This window comes from Symsagittifera roscoffensis, chromosome 9 (assembly GCF_963678635.1).
Source record: "Symsagittifera roscoffensis chromosome 9, txSymRosc1.1, whole genome shotgun sequence".
In the NCBI taxonomy this organism is placed as follows: Eukaryota; Metazoa; Xenacoelomorpha; order Acoela; family Convolutidae; genus Symsagittifera; species Symsagittifera roscoffensis.
The window spans coordinates 35,291,120-35,311,874 of record NC_087070.1 but is presented as its reverse complement, the minus strand read 5'-3'; the positions used below and the strand labels follow the sequence as shown (position 1 = coordinate 35,311,874).

Below are 20,755 nucleotides of genomic sequence, written 5' to 3'. Positions count from 1 at the left end.
ATAGGGCTGCTTTCTTAGAGTTTTCTCGCTCGTGTTTGCGGAGCGCAGCTTCGCCTCTGTGTTTAGGAAAAGTTTAGGAATTGTTAAATTGAATTCGAATAAATTCGACAAAAAGAACGGAAAGTAATCTCTTCAATTACGATGGTGACCATGGCGTGAAAAAAACGTGACTGACTTTTGTTTTTAAAATCAAATTTCAGTTTTTTGTGGAGCTCACTGTGGAATAAAAAAACTGTCCATTGATCCGATTATCTCAGTTTGGGTCGATATTTTATCACAAAAAGGCAATCATTTTTTGGTCTCCTTGAGTTCATTGACTTATTTTTCAACTTTCTATTGGTTATGTTTTCTATCAATTTACGCCAACCGCTCATGAAACACTGAAATTTTTATATTTTTTTAATAGAATAATTGTGTAAATAGGGCGACAAGTTATCGTTTTTGCGAACTTTTCTAAGTTATTAAACTTGCGATGGCAAGTTTATTAAACCGGGTAGTAGACTTTTTCTTTTGAATAACTTTGATCACAGGATGCATCTCCTGGCCTGAACAGAGCTCTGCGCCAGCAGAACAACTTAGAACATGTTTACATTTCAAATGCACACCACACCCTCTGTTCGAAATTTACTTTTAATGTTGGTTTTAGAATTACCAACTCTTTTCTCTACAATTTTTTTCACCGTTTTTTTTTATTTAGCAGGTATTGTCGGCTAAATAGATTTCGAGTTATGCTATGTCGGCTTAGTGGCTTCATTTTATGGTGATTGAAGGGCAAAAATAGATCAGCAAAACTGTAAAGGTCACAGAAAACGTGATCGACTTCTACGTAAGACAGTATTTTGTTTTTCGGATATTCCTGCGGAATAAAACTTTTAACTATTGATCCAGTTTTCTCAACTAGAATTAATTTGAATAACAGTCGATGAGCCTAGTGAATATTACAATATAAGTCGTGATGATTCTTTTGTTAGTTTTTTTCCAGAAATGTAATATTATCTGTCATTGATCGAAATTGAAAACTGTTCGACAGTTTTAATGAACAACTGGTCTGGAAAGATTGGTCGGTCAATTCGTTTATTAAACTTTGTGTGGTAAAGCTGATTTTACCTCGACTAAAAAATCTTTTAAGTAGCTCAGCATTAAAGTGAGCAGTGTCTAAAAAGATGTGTCATGGTTAATATGAGAAATTTTGTTGTCTGATTAGCTGATGGAGTTGTAATTTGAAACAAAACTTTAAGCAAAGGTTTTTGCCTCATTAATTAAGTAAATGAAGTTAGAAATGTAAGCTTATATTTTGTAGAATTTTCTGGACAAAATGTGTGAACTGTTTTTTGTTTTTGTTAAAGAATATGTTCCGGGTAAAAATTCCAAAACGAAAGTGCAGTAGACCTCAGTAATAATGGTATTGCTGATGTTGATCTTTTTGGTTAATTTTTTGAGTTGAGTGATATCATCATGGATAAATTCCGAAGATGAGATTTAATTTGAAAGATTGAATTAAAAGCAAGCAAATTATTTGTAGTGATGCTACTGTTAACTTCGATGCTCAAATAATGGAGTAAAAATTAATCTGCAGCGCATTTAAAAGCGGGGAAAACTGCAAGTTCTACGAACTAAGTAGTGGTTTTATCACTATTTGAACTGTAAAGCACCTTAGAATACAAGAGATGGATGTTGATTTAAAATTGAATTGACTTTGTTGGGGATGATGATGAGTGATGTATTGTATTGTGTAGGGACAACGAGAAGTGGCTGACGCCTGAGAAGGAGTCGAGTATTAAGAAGATGGTGGCCGACGCCTTCTTCCCCGGCCAGCCGCAGGAGGGCGACGTGGAGGCGGAGTTGAAACACGTCATCATGAACATCAACACCTGCATCAAGAAGGAGAACCTTCTCACAGTCTACAAGGTAACTAACACACTTCTTCAAATGGTGGAAGGCCAACAAGCCGAAGGGCCAACAAAACGAAAATACGATTACTAGACCGACAAGCCGAAAATTAATATTGTTGACAGGGTTGCATGATTAAAATCAACTTGATTTAATTCAATGATTTAAATCGGATTTTAATCGTAGAATCAAAATCAAAAAAATCAACCCTTGTGTTATCCTGACGAGTGCCGCGGTAAACATACAACCCAGCTAGCAGTATTTACATTGGTTACGTACTTAGCTCTTCATAGCATACTTTTAACTAGAAAAATTTTACATCACTTTCGGATTTATCCATTCCAGTCTCAGAAATTGTCTGGGAATAGAAAAATATGGTTAACTTGTGTTCTTCTTTCGGATGCTGAATCAGTAATTTTGCGTAAATTAATTGATTCTTGAAACAAAAACGTTTCCAATAAAAATCGAAAAAATCAAGGTAAAATAATAAAAATCGGATTTAAATCAATCGAGAATATACATCAGATTTTTATGCAACCTTGATTGTTGAGCAACATAATAACATTGTCATTATTGTTATGCAATTGTTACGTAATTCTGATCCTATTTCGGCTTCAATATATGGTGGTTAAATAAATAAAACATGCGTAGACATGCTGTTGAATCAAATCAATAGTTATCAGGGCTGAAAAAATATATTTAAATGTAATTTTTTCATTTAAAAAAAAATAATTATATTTTTGTTTCATCGATAAAAAAAACGAATATTTTTACGCTTGCGACCAAAAAATGTAGTTGGAGAATTTATTTCACGTTCGTTGCAGCGACATTTATTTACTTACTACATTGTCATTGAAAAACATTGTCATTGAAGTTAATGGGAAGAACACTTTTCCGACAATCGCTAAGAACTTTGTCCAGAAAAAGTTGTTACATCAAGAATTGTTCTGATGAAATAAATATGTTTTACTTTTCTCTGTAAAAAATATATAATTGTATTGTATTTATTGCCAATATATTTAAATGCAATATATTTTTTACAGCCTTGATAGTTATAGTGTTCGAGAAACTATGTATTAAAAGTTAACAGCAATGTTGCAGGAAACGGAAAGAAAGTTTTTTTAGGTCGGCAAAAGTGGTACGCAAGAATTGGATGCCGCGATCCTCCATTCACTGTTGCAAGGGGATGTGGCCAAAAACGAAGACCCCCTTGAATTGGCAGTCACCTGGAACCGAGACGATGTCGCAGCCTCGGACATCCTCTCGAACGAAATGGACATTTCCCAGCGGGAGAACATGGATAAGTTGATGCTGAGGTCAATTATGGAGTGTAAGACTAACTTTGTGAAGTTGTTCATGGAATGTGGGTTTGTGATGAAGGATTTCTTGACTGCGAAACGACTGGAGTTGCTGTACAATTACGCGGTAAGAGACAATTAGTAGAAAACACATACCTAGAACCCGCAGACAACCGTTTCCTTAAATATTTATTGGTCTTAATTGATCCATGAGTGAAAAATCCAAAGTTGTTAACTTTCCACGTAATATAGTCCTCGATTATGTATGCACTTGCTCTGAAATATTGCTGAAGCAAAGTATTGTCACTGAATCGAAGATGAATCGTCACTGGATTTCTAAAATCATTTCATTTGCAATCGGTCTTTCAACTTAATTTGTACGTTGGTTTTTAGGCCCAGTCAAATGAAGTGTTGGCCTGGCTACTGAAGAAAACCGTGAGGACTAAGAACAAGTCCCGACGGTACACTCTAAAAGATGTGTCACGTTTGCTCCGGTCACTCACTGGAACAGACACCGGGTCTCGTGACAATGCAGAGGGAACGCAAGTGGACACTATAACCTCAGAGGAAAACGGATATACAAAGACGTTCGACTACCCATTCGTGGAATTATGTCTGTGGGCTATTCTGGCGAACCGCAAACAAATGGCTCTGTTCTTTTGGGCACACGCTAAGGAGCCAATAATGTTGGCTTTGATAGGGTCCAAACTATGGTCATCCTTGGCCCATAGACTATGGCCTGGTGAAGACGTCTTCGAGCCGGAGTTTGAAGCAAACTCACAAGAGTTCCAAGAACTCGCAGTTGGAGTGATTGACGTTTGCTACAAAACAGACCACGAGTTGGCTAAGCGTCTGGTGGAGCAGAAAAGTCTAATTTGGCGCGGGAAGACGAGAATGGACGTTGCAGTATTGGCTAATTGCAAATTCTTCCTGGCGACCGCTTGTGTGCAAGCGTGCGTGGAAGGATACTGGAAGGGAAACCTTCGTTGCAAGGTTCTCAACATCGTGTGGTGTTTGGTGAATCCAGTGGCGATCAGTGGCCTGGATGTGGTGACGGCGCCAGATGGCGAGGACGAGGATAATTACACGAATAATGAACATGAGTTGGACGTGATGGGAACTGGAGTTGTGGCCAATAGTCAGATCCCAGCCACTGAACACGAAACTCTTCTGTGCAATAAAGATAACTTTGGTCAGACAAAATTTCATGAGTTCATTTGTGAATTTGACGTGAATTTGACGTGAATTTTTTGAGCGTGAACACTTTTAGGAATATACCAATTCAAAAAGGTTTTTGTAGTGATTTTGAGTGCATTGAGTGCATGGTATAACTTTGTTTGTTGTTTTGGTTTTTGAAAGGTTTTTAAAATCGACCAAAATTAGACAAAACGATATTATATTCAACAATTTTTCTAATTGTGGATCATAATGTGCAAAATGTGTTCAGACAATGACCGCCTGGAGCACGTTGGAGACGGGATGAAACTGAATAACTGCGGAGCCGAAAACGAGAATCTCGAGGTCGTTTTTCGAGTGCCGCAGAAGCATGGGGTAGACGCCAACGGTCGCCTCAACGGTGGGCCTCGCATCTCGTTCTTGCAGAAGGCCAAGATATTCTACACGGCGCCAGTGACAAAATTCATAACCCATTCTACTGCTTATATAGTGTTTCTTCTCATGTACTCATGGATGGTATTGAATATAACGAGTGAGAATAAAATACACTGGATGGAGATTCTAGTTGTAGTTTTGGCTACATCTTATGCGGTTGAAGAAATACGACAGGTGTGTTAATACGAATGAAACTTCAACCTAAAAATTTCGCATACTTGATGGGCTTTTTTGTATATAGTTCTTTTGTTTTTTCTCAGTTCAAATTATTGATTTTGTTGCGCAGTTGACTTTCAGAACGATATTTGCTGTATATTTAGTGACTGCTGCTCGAGTAATTAATTAGCCATGGATGGCAGATGAGCTTTTATGGGTGAAAAGTTGCCTGGTTGTTTTTTATCTAGAAAGTCAAAAAAGAGCAACCATCATGTTTAAAGTTTTGAAAAATTTATTATTAAACGCATAGCTTTTCAATTTTTTGGAAAAACATTGCCAATAACATTTTTCTAGGTGGCGGAATCTATTAACACTTCTGTGAGCCTTAAACAAACTTATCATATATTTGAAGACATAACAACGAAGGAAATTTTTAATCATTCTGCGCTTTGCAACATTACCCCAGCGCGATTTTCCTTGCTGCCTCTCATTTTTTTTCAAAATTATTTTTATTCATATGTGCCAGATCCTGCGATTATTTACTTCAAATTAGTTTCAGTTTTTTGTACGTAAAACCTGGCCTGTGAAGTAATTTATGTCGTTAGATTTGAACTGAACTTGTATTGGCTTAAACAGAAAGTAAGGAAAGTTAACAATTACTGTCTTTCACGGGAATTAGGTACAAAAATTAGCTTCTAAGTTGTAGCAAGTAAACTACTAATATTTATTTCATGTTTTGATGTTCTTTTAGTTTGAAGCTGCAGTTGTTTCAGGCTATCGCATCACTACTTTTCAGTTAGATATCGCATCATTACTTTTCAGTTAGATATCGCAGTAATTTTGACTGTTTCAGCTTTCTCAACCGGAGGTGCTTATTTGCTACTTTTCTTTCTACGCTTTCTTCCTGCGACTCATTTTCATTTAACCTGAAATTTGGGATCATTTCCGAATTACCCTTAGTTGGTCTGCAGAATGATCCAGAAGCATAAAAAGAAGTACCCTTAGTTGGTCTGCAGAATGATCCAGAAGCATAAAAAGTGTTACAACTTTTTTAGAATCTCAAGCGCGCTGTCGGCTTGTTTGTTCAAGATGAATTTTTCAATCCTTTTTGCATGCGCGAAGCGCATTTAACACGATTTTTACACTCTGCTCTAAAATATAGAGCTAGTCGAATTTTTGGTAGCAAAATTGTCGCAATTTTTTTAATCAATCATTTGTTTTGTTTTTACTAGAGTTTGAGATGAGAGTTGGCATCTGTGATTCAAACTCGTTTTTTAAGCATTTGAGTGCATTTTGTTCCTTTCGATGAGCAAGGATATTGCAACTGGGGTACTGGACGTTTATCTTGTTTACACAAGCAATGCTTGCGTTATAGTATCAACTATCTTTTTTTCCAACCTAAGTCGCAAATATTGGTGCGACGCAAATATTGTTGCGGTAAAATGTGTCCACTTTGAAAGTGTTCATTTTGATCAATAACCGACTATTTAGTACAGTCAATGCTAAGGATTTTAATACAGACTATTTTTGTTCCGACTTTCGTAACGAAAGTAACGGAATATTTGTCCTCCGGGTGGTTTTTTTTCAGACAAATTTTGACTTTTTAACTAGCCATTTTTGACGGGATTGTTTTTATATCATTCAAAAAGTATTGTTGTTCTGAGCTTAAATTTGGAAAGATATTTCCCCTGTGATCATTTTTTGTAAAGTTATGGGGGTATAAAAATTGCCATTTTGGCCAATTTGGGACCATTCAGCGCGATATATTTTGCGCTATAAACGCGTAAGCAGAGATTAATCAGTCAAAAAACAAAGTTCCAAATTGGTTGAAGGAAGATTATTTACCATAGTTGATTTGTTACTAGGAGCTAAATTTATCACTTTGTACTTAATATGGCGTGTGGGGGATGATTTTTACAAAAAAATCTCAAATTAAAAAAAATCAACTCATTTTTATTACATTTGATTTTTTCATGTGATTACTGCTCCATAGACTGCTCTATAAATTGAGGCATGTTAGTTGGTCATTTTTTTTCAAATTGACTGGTACTGCTAATGTGGCGGAATTGGCGTGCGTCACTTAAGAAATTTTGTAGACTCAAAGTTTTACTCATTCAGTTTTTCTCAGTAGCGTTATCGGTCATATTTTTTCTGTGTATGCGAAGTGCGACTTCGCCTCTGTGATTCAAACTCGTTTTTTTAAGCATTTGAGTGCATTTTGTTCCTTTCGATGAGCAAGGATATTGCAACTGGGGTACTGGACGTTTATCTTGTTTACACAAGCAATGCTTGTGTTATAGTATGAACTATCTTTTTTTCCAACCTAAGTCGCAAATATTGTTGCGACGCAAATATTGTTGCGAGAAAATGTGTCCACTTTGAAAGTGTTCATTTTGATCAATAACCGACTATTTAGTACAGTCAATGCTAAGGATTTTAATACAGACTATTATTGTTCCGACTTTCGTAACGAACGAAAATAACGGAATATTTGTCCTCCGGGTGGTTTTTTTTTTCAGACAAATTTTGACTTTTTAACTAGCCATTTTTGACGGGATTGTTTTTATATCATTCAAAAAGTATTGTTGTTCTGAGCTTAAATTTGGAAAGAGATTTCCCCTGTGATCTTTTTTTGTAAAGTTATGGGGGTATAAAAATTGCCATTTTGGCCAATTTGGGACCATTCAGCGCGATATATTTTGCGCTATGAACGCGTAAGCAGAGATTAATCAGTCAAAAAAAAAGTTCCAAATTGGTTGAAGGAAGATTATTTACCATAGTTGATTTGTTACTAGGAGCTAAATTTATCTTTTTGTACTTTAAATTGCGTGTGGGGGGATGATTTTCATAAAAAAATTTCAAATTAAAAAAAAAAAATTATTTTTATTTTATTACATTTAATTGGTTAAACGAAGCTTATTTGCCATAATTGATTTCTTACAATTAGCGAAATCTATCCTTTTGTACTTAATATGGCGTGTGGGGGATGATTTTTACAAAAAAAATCTCAAATTAAAAAAAATCAACTCATTTTTATTACATTTGATTTTTTCATGTGATTACTGCTCCATAGACTGCTCTATAAATTGAGGCATGTTAGTTGGTCACTTTTTTTTCAAATTGACTGGTACTGCTAATGCGGCAGAATTGGCGTGCGTCACTTAAGAAATTTTGTAGACTCAAAGTTTTACTCATTCAGTTTTTCCCAGTAGCGTAATCGGTCATATTTTTTCTGTGTATGCGAAGTGCGACTTCGCCTCTGTGTGAAAACTTTGTTCAGAATTAATCAGTATGATTAATTAGCATAGCAAGTTTCAGCTTCTAATTTTGCTCATTTGGCGCAGAGGTAATGCGCATGCACGTGTCTGGGACTTCACATTTCTAGGGATTGACGCAGGCCATGAGTTGTACTTTTTGCAAGCTGTATGTGTTGAAAAGTTCAATTGCTGCAATGTCAATTACTCGGCTTAAATGGTGTCATTTTTTGGCTCTTGTTTATAAGTCTTGTTTATTTTTTTGTGAAAAATTCTTGTTCACGCTCAAGTTTGATCTATTACGGCTTGGCTTCTGATTTTTTATTACGTTCAATTAAAATTCATTTGCTAGAAGGAAGCCAAATTACGCTCTTCTATTACAAATGTGCAAATAGCGTTAGAAACTTGAGTGACTGTTAGTTTCGAATGAGGATTAAGAGTCGATAAACCTAGATCAAACTCTTATAAAAGTCACGATGATTTTTTTTTCGTTTTAAGGAAAAATCATGACAGTTGTTCAGGCTAATTTTTTTTTTGTGGTTTGGCTTTTGATTTCTTCTACAGTTCTTTTCAATTTCTTTTACAGTTCAAAGAAGACAAACTCCACTATCAAACAGCGCAAAGGGTTTCTGAAGTGAATTTTTTTTAACGGCCTCGTGTTTATTTGTTTGTTTTTTTTCTGAAAAAACCTTATTCAAGCTCTTTTTACACTTTTGCGATGTGATGTTTGATTTCTTCTTAAAATCACTTTGATTTCGTGTGCTAAATGAGAGGTTATCATGTTGATCTATTTTTCTCTCTTTTTGTTATTTTACTAAGAAAAAGGTCCAAATTATATACGATTTTTGAAATTCTAAAGTCACACATGGATGCAGTCTTTTCACATTTTTTTCATCCGTTGTTTTTTTTGGTTTCATTGCTTGCTAATTTTTTTCCGACACTTTTTTCTCTCGGCTGATTTTTTAGTTGTTTTGTGTTCGGCCGTTCTGCATGCTGGTTAGTTATCCCCTTAATTTGAGATGGTTTCTGTAGGTGAACTGCGGCTTCTATCCAATGTATTCCCTTTATGTTGAAAACAGTTGTGGATAAATGAATTCAAATTCAAAACTGTTGACGTAGTTTATAGACGGATATGATCCGAATTTTTAGCCTTATGAAATCTCGTTCAGTTTATATTTTCCAGACAATTTGGATTAAGTGTTCAATTCAATTGTGGCAGACTACTTAGCTGAAAAACCACTGATAGATTAGATCCAGTACTTAAGCTCTAGCTAGGGGAAGTTTGCCATCTTAATTGTGTGCTGTCCCAAAGACAAATGCATTGCTTTGAAATAAACCACCGAATTTTTACTATTATTTTTTCATGCGTGGCATTGAGCTGCTTCCATGCGCATGAAATTGAATTTGCGATTAGGGGTTATCTACGAATAAAAATGTGTTGAAAAATTCTGATAAATAGGTGAGCTAAAGTGAATTTGAAATCAAGTTCTGTTAACAGACTTAAAATTAGAAAAAAATATATATTTTTTCTTGGGGAAAGCTTAGCTAAATTCAGCTTTGAAGCCATTAAACATACATCATAGATATGATTGGCTTCATCGGGAATATTTGAAATTAAAATTTTTGACGTGTTTTGGTCTTCGCAAATCTTTTTATGTAAAGATTGTTTTCAGCAGCATTTTGCGTGTTAAAATTAAGTGCTATCTTCACTAATTATTAATTGTCATCATGGTGTAATAAATTAAATATAAATTGAAGAAGTATTCTCGAAATTATGCAGAGTTGCAGCTTTAGCTCATTTAGAAGCAATGAAAAAGCATTGTGAGGCAATAATTCGTCGAAAGTGATAGTTCGTAGAGTCTCGAAGTTCTTGGCAAAAAATAACCTAAATGATTTTAAAGCATATACGAAATTAATATATTCAGCAAATTACAGCAATCAAACAGCCATGTCTTAACCGGCCGAAAATCTGATGTAGAATAGCTCACGAAACTAATTTGTGCTATTACTTTTTAATTTTCTCTCTTCTAAATTCTGCGATTTGTTGCTTTCGAGGAAACGTGGCCTTGCCAAATGAGCTATCAATCCTTCATCAATTGACTTCTGCGTTCATTCACCCAATTGAGTCACAAGTAACACACGGGATTTTATTGCCTATCTCCTTTCGCACCATGTTTTGAGAAGGAAGTTACCGCTTTATAAAGGTTGTTTGGTTTGAGAAATGAGAAAGCAGCTTAAGATGATTACGATAATAAAGATAAAGTAATTGGGTCTCTCAATTTCAAGCATTTTCATCAGTTATCAAATACTTGAGATCTTCAGTTTATCTCGCTCAATCGGTAGTATGTAATTTGATGTCAAATATTTTCTAAATATTATCGAATTTTTCCCAAGATTTCCTAAATATTAACGAATTTTTCCCGAATTATTCTCAGGCAAATCTTTGTGACATTGTAGAACGTAAACTATCATAATTGCACTGATATGTGAAATCAAGTTCAATGCCACAACTTATGGTAGCTTACGTTCTAAAACGTCTGGCAGATGTGTCTAAGATTCTTAGTAAAAGTTCTTATAAAAAGTTGGGCAAATAAGTTTGGGTGTGCAGACAATTTTGATGTTTGTGGCTTTTTAACCAAATATCATGCGTATGCCGGTGTCCCTTTTCGACCGAAATTGATTAGAAGGACGTTTTTTTCGTAGTTTGACCTTTAGCTGCTTTCTAGTTTGAAAGGGAATATAATTTTTGTATTGATTGTTTTTGTTTGTTTGTTTGTTTGTTTGTAGTTGGTGACTGAAGATGCGACTTGGAGTAAGAAGCTGAAGGGGTACTTGGCGTCCGAGTGGAACATCATAGACGTCATCTACCTGTCCATGATCTTCACTGCATTTGGACTGAGTGCCATAGGCAGTATGAGGGAGGTGTCCCGTATTCTCTATGGCATGGTCACTCTCCTCTTGTGGCTCAGAGTGATCAGACTCTACCAGGTGAGAGACGAGTATCAGGAAGCTAGGGCTCGTTTTTACGCTTGCGATCAGATGAGCAAGCGTTATCAAACTGGAATATGGACTTTTTTCGGGTTATCAACTAGTTTAGCAGAATCATTTGGTGTCTTGGTTCATAATGAATTCAAATTTCTGAGCATCTCCGGCACACTTAGTCTGGAGTTAACGAATACGTCTGAGACGCCAAGGGTCCCGGGTTCTAAACTGACCGGACCTGTTTTTTGTTCAAACTGGAAATAGTCCGTTTGAAAAAAAAAAATGTCGGCTGAGGATTGTCTGCCGATGTTTTGTCGGCTTATTTGACATATTGTATAGTGTTTTTTAAATTTTTTTCACATTATGGTTGCTTTTATGTTCTTATATCAATCTGTGCTGTTAGTATTTTAACTAAACTTGACCTCGTTTATATAAATATCTTTTCGTTTATAAACTTTATTCTGCCGATATGATTTCGTCCTATTCTATTTTTTATCGGCTCAGTGGCCTAGTTTTGAGTCGTTTCAACGGAAACATATATTTACTGCTCATCTCCGGGTTGCACAAAATGCTAAAATTCCTATAGAATTATAGTTCAAGTTTTTCATGCTAACAATTTTTTTTCGACTTTTTTTCTCCTTTGTTCGGCTTGATAGGTTTTGGCCTACATTATATCGGCTTATTGGCCTCATATTGCATCTTTCGACGAGCTAAAAAAAATGTTTTCTGTGTGCGTGTCTGGTTTGCGGCTCAGGGGGACTTTATAACTTTTTATTTGTCTTAAATTTTTACAAAAAATTTTTTTCGGTTGTTTTTATTTTCATTTTGTTTGGTTTAATAGGTTTTGGCCTATAATATATCGGCTTAGTGAGCTCATAATGTATTGAGGGTGAGGTGGACTTATTAACCATTCAGTAGTTTGTTGATTTTTTTTCGACTTCTGACAAGGTTTCTGACGGTATTTTCGGCTTTGTTACAGCTGGGTACATTATCTTCCGATGCTTATTACAGATTCTATTGTCTTGGCATGTTTTTGTTTCAAAACTAGTTTTATTCATTTAATAGATCTAGTTTTTTTCGATCTTTGGTTCTTTTGATCGCAAGTGGTGCGGAGCTCAGTTTCGCCTCTGTGTTAAAAATCCTTTTTAAAGTCTTTCATAAAAGCCCCTGAAAAAGCCCTGATTGGTTGAAAACATCGCCACCATATTACGGAGCTAACAAATATATTCCCTTTAGCTGTAGAAAAGAATTTTAATTCAGATTGCAGGAAACAACGTTTTGGACGAACCGAGAAAAGACTGGAATAAATTAGAAGTTATTCCGAACAACAAGATACAATATTAGCTACAACGCCAAGATATAGTAACATTGTTCTAATTAAGAAAAAGTTGACCACATTTTTTGATAAAGATAGTGAAGATTGACTGATCCTTTTTCTACATGAAAACACATCAGAACAAAAGAATCATATGACATCATGGTTTTAGGCGCCAATTATAATGAGAGTAGAAAATAAAATATTATTAGATAAATAATCTCGTTTCAAACCCTACTAAGCCTTATTTTTCATGCTATAATGCTGGGACGAAGCCAGGATTTTCTCGAAGGTGTTTCCAAAAAATGTTCAAAAATTACCAACCTTTTTTTGCGTCGACCAAGCTGATTTTCCGAGCTATTTCAAAATACTATACCCAACTTTGCCAAAAAAAAGTCAGCGCTGCAGGTAATATTTGAATAAAAAACAACAAATTGCCGTTTTAGGAATTTTTTTGGTGGGTTTTGAACAAAAATCTGCATTTTTTTGGCGCGCGCTTTTCTGTAAATTACTCTATGTTGGTGTCAAGTTGGAAAAGTTCTAGGTTGACGACTAAACAAGGATCTCTATAAATGGTCCTTTTTCACTCCGCCTCTGCAGTTATGACTAAAAGGATGGTGTTACGAGGCCAAACTGTGCATTTTGTGAATTGTAAGCGGATTCCGCAACAAGGACGCTCCTTTTGTTCTTTTCATTCTCTTAGATCGTTCCGACAAAATGTTAACATGTTTAAAGACATTTTGGTGATGAGCTGTTTGAGGAGAATTGTGATTTAAATGAGGGTTGTGTGAATCTGTAGGCCATCGGTCGTCTGGGACCTCTGTGGATCATGATGCGGAAGATGTTCAAAGAGATGCTCATCTTCATCACAGTGTTGCTGGTGTTCCTCCTTGGCTATGGCATCTGCACCATCGCTCTCATCTTCACCCAGGAGCAGCTGAAGGAGAAGCCTCTCACGGACACGTTGGAGTTCGTAGTGTTGATTCCTTCTCTGCAGATGTTCGGAGAACTGTTCTTGGAGACACTGGTTGAAAGTGAGTAGCTATTATAGATACCAAGTGAACTATCTCGCGCTCCTTTATCAAAGTAGGGAGGAGATAGTTATCTAATATTTTTCAGCTAATCAGATTTGAGCATACTACATTGAGGCACCACTGCTTTGAAATTGTCATTTAATTTTAGGGGGAGATTGTTCACTTAAGTCTATTAAGGGGGAGATTGTTCAGGTGTGCCAGCCATAGCAGCATATAAATTGAATTTTTTTTGATCTATCGAGAACGATTTAGTAAGGTTAATCGCGTATCTAGGACGTTTTGCGTATCTAGGACATTTTGCGTATCTAGGCATTTAATGAAGTTATTAGCTGACATATTTACAACGTTCTTTTTACACAAATACCTTGACATTACTCCTCATTCTCCTAGATCAACACCGAGCTAATTAGAAGAGCAGTCTTTTGTCTAAATGACGATTCGACGAAGGATATCAAAATTTAGTTAATCAGTAACTCCGTTAATTACATCTGTTTTGTTAAAATCATCAGCTCATGAAATGAAGACAGTCGTAACTTCATAGAATTTTTCAAAACACTAGAAATAAGAATACAGTATCTGCTTCATTTGAGTGAATCCTTGTTTATTTTTCGCCAGAACGGCTAGAAGATCCAGGTAAGGTTGGCTAACCCGCGAAACAATAGTGTGCAGAAATAACTAAATGCTTTGTTTTCTGAAATGATCCTTTCACTGAAAAAGAATGGTAAAGATTTGAAAGCAGTTTCCTGTGAAAGTGTCCCTATTTGTTAATCATGACCAGTAACTGGAGAATTTCGACCTAATCCAACTAAATCGATCTTTCAGAAGACTTCTGAATTAGACTAGCTATTACTGTTTTCTATTGAATACTGTTAGTGTATTAGTCACTGTATTCTCCTGTGTATAATTTTTGCGAACCTTTCAAACATGCATTCAAGACTTCGTGTATTTGGACTTCGTAAAAGTATCATATGTATCTAGTACAAAACTATATAGTCCGAATATCGGAAATTTTTATTTTTAACCCAGTACTTTTTATTTCATTCAGACGTTTCCAGCGATTTTCGCTCGGGTGTCTCAAAACAAGTTCGTAGCTGACCGCGTATGGCTAGCATATTTGAAGTCTGCCCATTGATTCGGTTTCTCAAAGTGCGTTAATTTGTCTCCAAACGAAAAATAATTATGACTTAATTTTCAACGGTGGATTCAACTGTATTTCTAGAAAACTAACAAAATTGACTTTTGGTCCTGTTATATTTATAGTTCCGACCATTTGAAAATGGGGAGGAACTCTGTTTTGTTTTTCAAGGGTGATCTATTTGATTCTTTGAATCCAAAAATTTGAACTAAAAATTGGTCGTTTTGATTTTTATTGAGTTAATAAACACTTTTCATTCGCTGATCAAGTGTCAATAAAATAAGGGAATGGTCGTGTGAGTTCACTTTTAATTCAATTGAACTGTAGTTATCCAGTAAAAATATCTACAGCGCGCAAAAACGGGAATGATTCAAAAGTGGGCTTGATTTTGAGGTTACCCTGCGGAATTTCATTTTAAAATAGTTTTTTATCGAAAAAATGTGCGTAGAAGATTCATAAATATCGTAGCTTCAAAGAAGAAAATCGGAAATAATTTTTAAGGTGATTTTTTTGTGATTTCAACGAAAAATACATTATTTTTTAAAGAGTACTGAACGTAGGGAAGACTCTTATATAGGTCTTGCTGATTTTTTTTTGTTTTTTTTCAGGAAAAGTCTTAAAAGTCTCTAATAACTACAGATGTGCATTCATACATATTGATGCATTTATGAATCCACTTAGGTATATATGCACTTTTGAGTTCAATTGAAATTCATCTGCTGAAAGTGAAGTAAATAGCACTCTCCAAATACAAACGTGGAAATGGCGCAAAAATTCGTAAACGATTTCTAGTTTCAAAAATAGAATTTAATTTTTAGATTTCCGAGCGGAATAAGAAACTTAACCTATTGATCCAGTTTTCTCAATTTGAGTTCATGTTATCAAAAAAGCGCCAATCATAAATTGTTTTAGAAATTCAAAGAGTTTAAAGGGCATCTATTTTTTTCTTTGAAATTCGAAAGTTGAGATTTTTTCAAGAAAGTAAGTGTTTTTTTATCTTTACTTGCGTTCATTACTCTTTTCAAATATTCGATTGGCTATGTTTTTCGGTTTTTTATCTCATTTATGCAACTGCATATCCTAAGTCTGCAAAAATTAAATGTAAACTGGCTTAAAGAATATGTTGGAGAAAAACCGAAGTATTTAACTTGACTTTGCATAATTAGTTTCTTCTTTTTTAAATATGTTTTTGCCGTGTATGGAAAGTGCAGTTTCTTATTTGTAAACATTAAGCTGTCATTTTGCTGTTTTTACGCTTTGATCTATGATACCCAACGTTTAAGCGCGACCTTTTTGAGCGAGTCGAATTCTTCCTGGTTGCGACCTGTTCAATTAATTATTCCGAACTGAATTGAAGCCAGCTAATGAATTCTATAGTTCTACTTTTTTCTTGATGCAAGATAAATTTTTCACTAATTGCTAATTTTGAAAGTTGAGAATCCTTCACAGCTTGTTTCTGTTTTTTTTTCAGCTTTTTCTTCAAAGCTATTTCAGCATTTTGTTGCCGTTCTGTAGTGCTGTTTTTTGCTGCTCATGTGCTTGTATTTGCGAAGTGCAGCTTCGTCTCTGCGTCATAAGAAGGGAAAGTTACTGAATCTATCCACATTTTCGCCCTCTCTGTCTCATTTTCAACAGCGGAGGAAACATTGCGTAGGTAGTTTACTGACTGGAAATGGCATCCGGTTTAGCCACCTGATTTGTTAGCTTTTTTGGTAAATTTTATCTTGCTAAAATCTGCGATATTAAGTGAAATCAATAGTAATTTGATGTGGACCGTAAGTACCATTGGTATGTTGTTAATCCGAAGCCATAAAAACCGAATCCTCTTCAGGCAGAAAAGCGTTATCGAAAAAGTAAAAACATGTCAACCGAGAATTTCATTTTTTTTTTTCGATTAATAAAAATTGTCTTGGCTAATTTTTTTCTATTATTCATTTTACTCCATCTAATGATATCTTAGTTCTTAACTAGAAACAAATGTGTTAAAATAGTGATCAAAAAGACTGTTACTTTTGACTGACTGGCGCGAAATGTGGCTTGAAGCGCGGTCTGTTAATTGACCCAAATTGACCGGATGAAAAATTGAATCTGAACTGAACATAACTAGTGAATAATTTAGCAGTTAGTGAGTAGAACGTGCGGTAGTGAATTGATATCTACGATTATGCTATCCCACTGGTAATAAAGTTTTCGCCTGGGAGTAAATAATAACCATAGCTAACCAACAGTTTTGCAACGATACTTACTGAATGAATGCATCTTTCCAATGGTTTAAAAATAGTAATTGAAAAGCAAATAACATGCTGATAATTTCAATTCTAATTTTGCTAACTCATTTTCGAAAAATCGAATTTAATTAGATAACATGCTGATATTTTTTATTATAATTTTGTTAACTCATTTGCGAAAAATCAAATTTAATTAACATAGCTTGCAGACTATAGTTCTTGGGGCGGGTAGGGGAGACGGCCGCTTCTCTCCTCCTTGCCCCAGACTTAAGGGGTTCGAGCCAAACAAAGAATACCCATATCACAACATACGGACCAGTCAAAGTATTTTTCTCAAGGGGTCAGCCTTGAGCGCCTTTCTATACGAACCTTGAGCGTGAAGTAAGAGCAGAAGAACAAAAAAACTCGGGCTTAAAGACGTTATTTGTTCAATTTTTTCGCCATTGTTTTTAATTTTCCTAGCTATCTTCTAATGTTTTGAGAGAACTCGATAGCCACCTCTGAGAAAATGGAGGATCGTCATCTATTTATATGGCAAGTAAAATTGTAGAAATAAATTATGAAGTACTAGTTTTTCAGCTTTTTGTCTGTTTACACTAGCGTCCCCTTAGTGTATTATTAAGAATCTTCTTTTTTCCAACCTAAGTCGCAAATATTGGTGCAACTTTTGGGACACCTTTACAGCTTTTTGATAGCATGTGCTTTGACATTCGATTAGTAATAAAGTGACACAGTTGATGTATTTTAATTTCATCAAATGAACCGACAAAAGCTATTTGTTCCAAACAATATAACAATAAAAAACTCGATTTCAGAAGCTATTTGTTCCAAACAATATAACAATAAAAAACTCGATTTCAAAAGTGACTTTATGCTTGGCGATGTTTTACATGTAAAGTTAATGTGGATGCCTTAAGTTTGTTAAATTATTACTTGCAAAATTGTGTCCATTTGTATTTGGTGCCTCTTTTGCTGAATCGTATTGGCATTTTATTGTTCCGACTTTCGAAACGAAAGTAACGGAATAATTGTGCTCGGGGTGGTTTTTTTTTCAGAAAAATGTCGGTTTTAAACTGGCAATTTTTGACAGAATTTTTTTATATCATTCAAAAAGTATTGTTGTTTTGAGCTTAAAATTGAAAAGATTTTTCATCTGTGATTATTTTATATTATGAGAGTTTAAAGATTGCCATTTTGGTCAATTTGGGACAATTAACGCGCGATTAATTTAGAGCTTTGAACGCGTAAGCGGAGATTTACGTCCTCGAAATCGTTCAAAATTGGTTGAAGGAAGCTTATTTGTCATAATTGAATTGTTACTAGGAGCGAAATATATCACTTTGTTCTTAATGTGGCGTGAGGGAGGATGATTTTCACAAAAATCTCAAATTTAAAAAAAATCAATATTATTTTTCATTTAATTTTTTCTTGTTATTACTGCTCCATGGACCTTAAAATTTGTTTCCTCTCTGAATGTTTTTCCAATTTCCTTGAAAAAACAAGGTCTGGCCACAACTCGAACCTTAGACTTAGTTTACAAAGGCAACTGATTTTCGAGGAAGCAACCTGGAAGATATTGAGAGAAGTGAAAAGAAGTCAGCTGCATAAAAGGCAGCGGCAGTCTTGATAGCATATGTAGCTGCTTTATTCGTGACTAGTGTTTGAAGACTAGTATTTCGTGACTAGTATTTCGTGACTAGTGTTTCGTGATGGTGGTTAAGCGTACGTGGCTGGGTGGTTTGTGCGTGAAACTGAAAATCGCCTGATTGCGGTAGGTCGCAGATCGAATCCTAGACCTAGTCGAGTTTTTGCTAATTCGAGGCTTATTTCTAATTTTTCTTTTGCTTTTTCCAGCGCTGATTTTTGTCGTGTTCTCGCTATTGTTCGCGCTTCGCATCTTGGTTAATGTTGAATGACTTTTAGGTTTTGGTCTCATTTGTACGCTAAGTGTTCTTTTGAATGTGCTAAAGATGAATAACAAACTTATTGGTTTGTAAAATTAAACATATTCTATAGGCCATTCCTCACAACTGGCTTGAAAGTTTAATTTTCTTACTTTAATAGACTTTCAAAAGAAGAAAATAATTGAATGCATTATATATTTACTGATGAGGTATTTCTTGTTGATATTTTTAACGCAAATTTTTATTCAAACGTGCTCAGTACAATGGGAAAGCTGACAAGATTCACTCTTGGAATTGTGTTATTATCTTTCTTATTTTTTGCCTATCAATTCTTTTCTGTTCGGAAGATCGATTCCTCCGTTGGAAATTTCAACCATGAGCATGACACAATTTGAAATAAAAAATTTGAAAATATTCAACAAATTATGCAAAGACAAATTATGTTTTTGAGAAATTTTTTCGTGAAATTCAAATCGTTTTAACGCTATCATTTTGCTTTAAAGTTAGAGAGTTGAAGTTTAAAAAAAAACAAGTCAGTTTTTTTTCTGTTTCCTTGTGTTCTTTTTTCTTTTCAGCTGTCTGTTGGCTGTTTTTTTTTAATCATTACGCACTAATTAAAAGAATTTGTGAACAAATTATGTCGAAGTGAGCATTCTACTTAGTCAAACAAAGTTGAAGAGAGTTGATTAACTAAACTGCTGGAAAAAGTTTTGAGTACTTGTATAAGAATACACAAGTGGAGCTCAGTGTCATATTACGTTATCATTTTTTGTCCAACTCAAGACGCAAATAAAAGTGCAAATTTATTTGGTGATTTTTTTTAATCAACAGTATCTATTTTTTTGCTGCATAGCATTATTGCAAGATTTTTGAGAGCCTATGATGCCGATGCTAAGTCGAGTGACTCTTCATCTCCAGATTGGGTTTTGATTCCAGTACATGGCAGATGTTTTTATTAGTTTTATCTTATTTAAAAAAAAAATTGTTGACACTATTAGAGCGTTTTTCACTGCTGTTTCGCTTGCAGAGCATTGCTCTAAAATATTTTTTTTTGTTAAGTGTTAATGAACGAGTTGATATATCACTTATTTAGGTCTGCAGTTTTTTTTTCAAGATAACTTCTTAAAAAGTGTTCACGCTCAAATAGGATTTTTCGCCGTTTTAATTTTGAATTTTTTTCGAAGTTTTGATTAGTGAAGTTCAATTCAAAATTGTTTGCTAAAAATAGTCAAACAACGCTCTCCAATTGAAAAATTTAGAAATAATCAGTGCGAATAGAAACGATGAAAGAAGGGATGGGTTACTTCTGATTTACAACACAAAGTATCAAGTAAACAAGCTCGAGAGGTGGAAAATTCACAGTATATAGTTTTTTGGACGGGAATTAACAGCAAGCAGAGATCCGATTTTTATTTGCCTCCTTAATTGACCCCCCCCCCCTCCTCGGCGTCTTTGGTTGCTTTCTTGTCAGAATTTTTAAATCCAGTAACACATTGCGCTTGCTTTGAACGATTTCAACCTTCATTTTAATAATCTTTGTGACTGTATTTAATGCTCGAGACAGGAATTGAACAGATAGTGTTTTTTCCCACTTATCGACGTGGACATAAAATTGATCAAATTTTGTGTTCATCAGTTGTGAGTATTACCGGTATATTTGCTGATCTGTGTTCTTTTCCACGAATATCGAGAAGGCATTGATGCCAATCAGTTATTTCTGGGGAAAAAACGTGCTTGTAGTGCGAGTGCATTTGAAAAGGAATTGAAGACATGTTTTAGTTCTGGGACTCGCCTTGAGAAGCATATACAAGACAATCTCTATCCACTTTTGTGGAAACGGTTCGCAGAGAATGACGATAAAGGATTTGGTTGATGATAAAGGAGTGGCTCAGAGATGTTTAGCAAGAAAATAGGCAGCGATTGAAAACCGCTTGTGTTCTTTTAGAAT

At 35.0% G+C, this 20,755-nt stretch overlaps 1 protein-coding gene across 5 annotated transcripts in view; it reads left to right on the top strand.

The window, feature by feature from the left end:
* LOC134854627 (transient receptor potential cation channel subfamily M member 2-like) overlaps positions 1-20,755 on the top strand; it is a 55,718-nt gene that overhangs the window by 19,460 nt on the left and 15,503 nt on the right. For 3 of the 5 annotated variants that reach the window (XM_063870966.1, XM_063870962.1, XM_063870967.1), the window contains 8 exons: positions 1,737-1,908; positions 3,016-3,315; positions 3,582-4,380; positions 4,636-4,973; positions 5,809-5,823; positions 10,997-11,197; positions 13,306-13,540; positions 14,156-14,173. In XM_063870966.1, coding sequence (XP_063727036.1) covers positions 1,737-1,908; positions 3,016-3,315; positions 3,582-4,380; positions 4,636-4,973; positions 5,809-5,823; positions 10,997-11,197; positions 13,306-13,540; positions 14,156-14,173 — 2,078 coding nt within the window. The remainder of the gene's footprint in view (positions 1-1,736; positions 1,909-3,015; positions 3,316-3,581; positions 4,381-4,635; positions 4,974-5,808; positions 5,824-10,996; positions 11,198-13,305; positions 13,541-14,155; positions 14,174-20,755) is intronic. The other 2 variants (XM_063870964.1, XM_063870965.1) reach the window with 2 other exon arrangements.